Source organism: Haliaeetus leucocephalus, unplaced genomic scaffold, assembly GCF_000737465.1.
Source record: "Haliaeetus leucocephalus isolate CR32 unplaced genomic scaffold, Haliaeetus_leucocephalus-4.0 Scaffold362, whole genome shotgun sequence".
NCBI lineage: Eukaryota > Metazoa > Chordata > Aves > Accipitriformes > Accipitridae > Haliaeetus > Haliaeetus leucocephalus.
This window is the reverse complement of record NW_010972798.1, coordinates 1665339-1671338: the sequence shown is the minus strand read 5'-3', so window position 1 is coordinate 1671338 and position 6000 is coordinate 1665339. Positions and strand designations below refer to the sequence as shown.

The window sequence follows — 6000 nt, the reverse complement described above, 5'->3', positions numbered from 1 at the left end:
GCCGGCCGCGGCCGCCGAGGGGCCCTGCGGCTGCCTGCCGAGCTGCCCCGCCGCTCCTGGGTCGCTCCGTGCCGGTTGGCGGGCGAGTTAGTACCGCATGGCGTGGTTTGTATTTCCACAGAGCGTAGTTCTAAATGTACCTGTTCTGTTTTGTTTTTGTTTAACGAGAATACAGAACCCCAAGGTTTGGGCGAGGTTGGCCTGTGCTGTAGTTGGAGCGAAGGGAGAGAGAGAGGATTTATCTCGGAGCCTTCCGTCACGTACGGAAATGCCCGTAGGGCTTAGACTTGGAGGAAATTTTCGTGGGTTTTCAGTGGTGTTTGTACCCTTGGAGTTGTAAGGAGAGGTCATGAATGGAAAGAATGAGATTAAACCATATATGTAAAAAAAAAAAAACCCAAAACAACAAACCAACCTCAAACTAGTTTTAAATACCAGTTACGATTGCAGATTGTCAGCCGTGTTCGTTATTACCGTGACGTTTACCAAAAGTCAGACTTTCTAAGTAGTGAGACTTGTATCCCTTGTGAGGGTAGTTTAGTGTTATTGGTATAGTATAGCAGGTATTTCTTTATTTTAGGTATTTCTTTTCTTTAGGTATTTGCTTTGACCAAAAAAATAAAGAGAGCAAAACTTCTGAACATTTACATTATGGATGGTGTAATTTGAAATTACATGGTGTCTCATGCTGTTACTGCTTGAATAAATACTTACTTTCAGTATAGTTTTCTGCTGTGCTTTGTGTTTTGGGCTCGCTTAAATGCGTGGTGGTTGTTTAAAGTCAGAGTTTAGCGCGTTTTCTAAAACTTTGCATTACAGAGGTTCTTTTGAGTTAAAGTTGCTCACAGGCAACATCGTTGTAAGGTCTTCATACATTAAAATTAATTTTATTATGAGGTAGGAGTTTTGCCTTTTTGATATTGTCGAGTACTCAATGAACAATTTCAGAAGATTATTTTCAATTGTGTGTGCGATTTTTTTTTTTTTTATAACTAGAAGCAGTCTCCGTGTATGCAGCGTTGTAAAGTAAATGAAAGCAATGCTGCAAAGGCAGTCTGATTTTAAGTCGCTAATGGGTTTTATGTTTTCTGTCATAAAATACCCATCTGCTGAATTGCAATGGATTCTTGGTTTCCTTGCTAAAAACAACCACTTTTTAGGTATTTCCTCTTCTCCCTTAAACATCCCATTTCTCACTTAGAGAGGAGAGTTTTCGAACAAGTGTGATCTGTTGAAACACTTAACTAATCTCTCAGCCAAAAGAGGGCACACTATTTCCGCGTGTTCATGCTGTGGTGCGTGGTGTTTGTGTTGTGGTAGGACTGCAGGGTGGCAAGTAAGCATCTCATGCTGGCTCTAAATGAGGTGCTAGAGGAGGACTGAGATACACCTCAGCTTCAGGCCATGCTGAACAAAAGTTTAGGGGCTCTTTCCTGTTTTTGTTGTACATCCGTTGTGGCAACAACTTGGGCAATGACAAAATTATTTTTGAAAATGAGACACTTTCAGCTAAAGGGTTAACAACTCTCATGGGCTGAACTTCTGAGGGAATAGCTTGTAGAGGGGGATACATTGCACATCTCACTAATAATACATCTAAAATGTGGCTGAGAACGAAGGAAATTAAACATCTGATGTTGTTTTCCTAGGCTAATTTAACCAGTTGCATAACTCTGCTAAAACTAGCTAGACAAGTTGTAGGTGTAAATATTTTGATGTGCTTTTTTTATGTTGTCCTCTGGAGGAGACATGACTTTTTTTCAAGGTACTTTTCATTAGCATTATGTGAAATTAATGTAAAGTGGTTTTAGAAGCGATGCTGGTTTTATTGTAATTGAAGTGGTTAATCGTGTATGTTAACTTGTGCTCTAATGTAGGTAGGCAAATGGCATCAATAAAGCACAACAGATCTGAATTTTTAACAACAAGGCCGTATTTTTTCTCCAGTTCTAGTAGTAGGGGTCTCTGCTTTTAAAGTGTGCTTTATTGCCATGAATTTTCTTTGATGGCTAAACATAGACAAGTATACAATAGAATGATAGGCGTGAGGTCCTTAGGTGATCACATATATCTGTTAAAGTTTAGTTATTCAAAATACCGAGGAGCTATAGCATTGTGTGCAGTTCTCTACTTGCAAAGTAGTCAAGTTTTGAGAGGGGAAGGTAGCAGCCTGGCAGCATTGCATTCTGCTTTCAGCTGTGAGAGTTGAAACTTCTAATTACATTCGTGTTTGATGCAGCATCCAGTGGGCAGTGTGTTAAGCACTTGGCGATGCTGCTTTTTTCCTAGTACATTGCAGCGCTCTCGACAATTATTTTTCTGAGCACTTCTTTACTGTAAGAAGGAAATACATCTTCTCCCCACCCTTTTTAACATCCTTTTAAAAGCAATAAACAGCAACTATGCTGTTTCCTGTTAATCATAATACCAATACTGAAAAAGAAACTAAAGTAAACACCCCTCATATATTGAGGCATGTGATTGATTTCAGTTTTAAAGATGACATTTTGGGAGAGATTGTACTCTGCAGTAGAGGGAAGTCTCCTAAGGCTCGGGGGGAACCATCAGAGATGCTTAAATAGGTAGTTTTTTCCTTGGTTCTTGCTATATTTTGTGAGGTATTGCTGTAAAAAGTAAAAGCATTTTTCTCTACATCCTTTCCATCTCTTTCCAAATGGAGCATGCCACCAGTGATTTTTTGGCAAGAACATGTTTTGCTCAATGTACAGAATGGTCCTCCAGCAGTTTCAGTGCCATGCTGTGGGGAAGAGGGATGCGGCAGTACTCCTGTGTAGCTTGCTGGAACTCTTGCATGTATTCCTAAATCGGTCACCTATTGCTACTCGATGGATCTTAGAAGATTGTAACCACATCTCTCAACAAATTTCATCAAGTAATAGCAAATACTACTAACTTACCCATTTGAAAATTGTCCATTATTCTATCTCAGTGAAGCTTAGATTTTTTTTTTTTTCCTTTAAAATCAGTGTGTACTGGCCTTCTGTTTGTGAACCACTTTTATTTCAATTCTCCCAGGCCGGACGAACACTGCACAGCTATGGAGAATGAACCAAACACAACGACATGTTCCACATCTACAACTACTATCACTACCACCTCCACCGCCCGGACACAGCTACCACAGATATCCGTCTACAGCGGCTCTGACAGGCATGCCGTCCAGGTACTGGGCTATGAGATATTCTTTCCTGCCCTGTACGGTGCTCTCAAATACAGGCATTGCACAATAGTTTTACACAAGATTAACTTTCCATTCTTAATCGTTGTCTTATTTCTCAGTATCTGATTTACTGGTTTTCAGATGTTTTTTACTGGTGGGTATCAGACCACTTAAGAATAGTGCAGGGTATGGGCCTGTCTCCCAAATAAGGGAAGGGGAAATGCTGTGCTAGAAAGCTTGGTTTTTTCACCGTTCCCTAAGGGTATGGATTATTAACATAAGACTTTACACCAAATAAAGCTGTATGACCAACATTGACTGCAGGGATCCAGAGTTATCTGTGTGTGTGTAACTGCTGCTTTGGATCCAGCCCCCTCTTGCTGTTCTTTAAATTAGGTCTCCTCAAACTCTGTACGGTCCATTCTGTTGGGTTTGGTAATTGTCTCACACACTATCCTGATCTTTCAAAAAGCTGAACATTATGTAGGACTTGTTGACAAGAACCTAAGAGGCTTGGATGTTGTGTTATGAATGATGCTGTATTGTCAGCTGATTGTCAGGCTTTTCTTGAAAACATGAATGTATTTAAGTTGGCTATATTCTGTGACTTGGCTGAGAACAGTGATGGAGCGAGTTCAGTATTATGTAATTGGTGTGAAAGCATTTATTTGGTTTTATTTCCTTGTAAAGGTAAACTTCAGCATCATGTCAGCATGGTGTGTACTTTGTAATTGTAATTAATTACCTACTGATTCATCACAGGTTATTCAGCAGGCCTTGCATCGTCCTCCTAGCTCAGCTGCTCAGTACCTCCAGCAGATGTATGCAGCCCAACAGCAGCATCTAATGCTGCAGACTGCTGCTTTGCAGCAGCAGCACTTAAGCAGTACCCAATTTCAGAGTCTGGCAACTGTACCACAGGTGAGAGCGAAGATTGCTGAAAAAGAATGGTGCACTACTTTCTAGAGTAGGACTACAATTCTAGAGCGTTGTCAAACATAATAACAGCTTAAGTGCCTGAGCTTAATGCCTCACAATAATTCACTGTTATATTTTAATGACTTTGTTATTTTAAATTGTACCTTCCTCCAAACTATTCGGAGGATTTTGTCCAGTATTACAGATGCTCCAGTAGGCGACCATTCCATGCTTTATTGCATGCATTATAATGCATCATGTAAATCATCAAATAGTAATAAAATAAATATTAAAAATAGACTACTTCAATCTTCATCCCATGATTTTCACTAAAAGTTGATGGGGAAAGCAATGAATAGCAATGTATCTTAGTGAAATCAAATAAAAATAATGAACATCTGGTGTCTTAGTGTGTTTTGCTACACATCTGGCTGCATTATAAATAATGGCAAAATTCAATTTTAACTCTGAGTGGAAATACAAGAAGTAAATGACATCTCATTTCTGAAGCACAGCTTTTAACATTAGTTGAACAATGGAGGAGACCCATTTTGAAAACTCAAGCAGTGGAAAGGTTTCCTTTGACCTCAGTCAACCTTAGATTGAGAATACTATCTTGCAGAGATAGGTGGTTGTTAATGATTTTACACATGGAAATGCTAAAACGGAGTTAAAGACTTCAGGGATATAGCTATTTGTTGTCAGAACTGGGACTGACTCTTCTATGCTCCTGGCTTCTTCTTCTATACCTTTTCCATCAGATCACTGTAATATTTGTCATATTTTTTTCTGTGACAGATTTGTGTGTGAATATACAGTTACTGAGACAGACAAGCTCAGACTGAGAAGGGCTAGAAGGTTTTGGTATAGAGTCTGTTAATCTGGAAATCTGAGTCACTGTCCCTGTATTTATCTGAAGGGCTGGAATAGCATACTGTTACAGACACTAGATGTGCATACATAAATCATTCTAGAATATGAGGGTGTTCTTTACAGCATTTATAAAGTTTGTTTTATTTTTAGAGGATTCTAATCATAATAAAAATTATGTGAGTTTTAATAATGACAGTTTTTAATGATGTTACATTTTAAGTTCTGAGCGCCATAGGTAGTGAGCTGATCAGTTAACTCCATCATTAACAGTTTGATAGACTTTACCTCTGATAGTTTTTGTTCAAGTCTTGATCTGCAAGACTCCGAGCGCCTGAAATTGGGTAGGAATTCAAGGCATTTAGCACATTGCGGATGGCATTCCTTAGTGCAGTGTACTTTGCTGAAAACTAATTCCACCGAGTAAAGCATTTTTACTGTTAACTCAGAGAAGAGGTAACAGTAGAGAGAGATGTTTCTGATGTTCATATTATTGCATAAACCATCACTTAAACACTTTTTGATTTCAATATTTGACACATATTCTTGCTATTTAGGCAAGCCTGTCAGGTGGGAGGCAATGTACTTCCCCCACTGGGAGTGTCACTCAGCAGTCAAGCATGTCGCAGACGTCGGTACGTAACTGAACCAAGCCCTCCATCCATTCTCAACCCCTCTTGGTTATTATATAACTGCTTGGAAAAACAGAAATTATTTTAGTATTTAAATTTGTATGATTAAAATTAGTATTACGGAAACAGTAAATAGAAGTATGACAAGTCTGTAGTAAGTGTTGGCTGCACTTCCAGCACCCTCCAGTCATCCCGATGCATGTTGCCAGCCGCTATCGTTGCTGGCCAGTGTTGGAGGCTTCCCTGGTCCCAGCCCACTCTTGGTGCTCTGAGGGGCAGCTGCTCGCTCCGCAAGCGCTCATGACTGTTCAGACCGCTGCAGGAGTCACTCCCTGAGCTTTCATCTCTTACATGATTTCTTACTGGATTTTTCACAATGGTTTCTTTATTCAGGGCACT

At 39.7% G+C, this 6000-nt stretch overlaps 1 protein-coding gene across 9 annotated transcripts in view; it reads left to right on the top strand.

The window, feature by feature from the left end:
* PHC3 (polyhomeotic homolog 3 (Drosophila)) overlaps window positions 1-6000 on the top strand; it is a 39619-nt gene that overhangs the window by 400 nt on the left and 33219 nt on the right. For 8 of the 9 annotated variants that reach the window (XR_774679.1, XR_774678.1, XM_010572874.1 and 5 more), the window contains exons 2-4: window positions 3037-3184; window positions 3944-4102; window positions 5527-5604. Coding sequence is in view for 7 of the 9 variants with exons in the window: in XM_010572874.1 (XP_010571176.1) it covers window positions 3059-3184; window positions 3944-4102; window positions 5527-5604 (363 nt within the window). In the remaining 2 variants the exon portion in view is untranslated. The remainder of the gene's footprint in view (window positions 1-3036; window positions 3185-3943; window positions 4103-5526; window positions 5605-6000) is intronic. The other variant, XM_010572875.1, reaches the window with a different exon arrangement.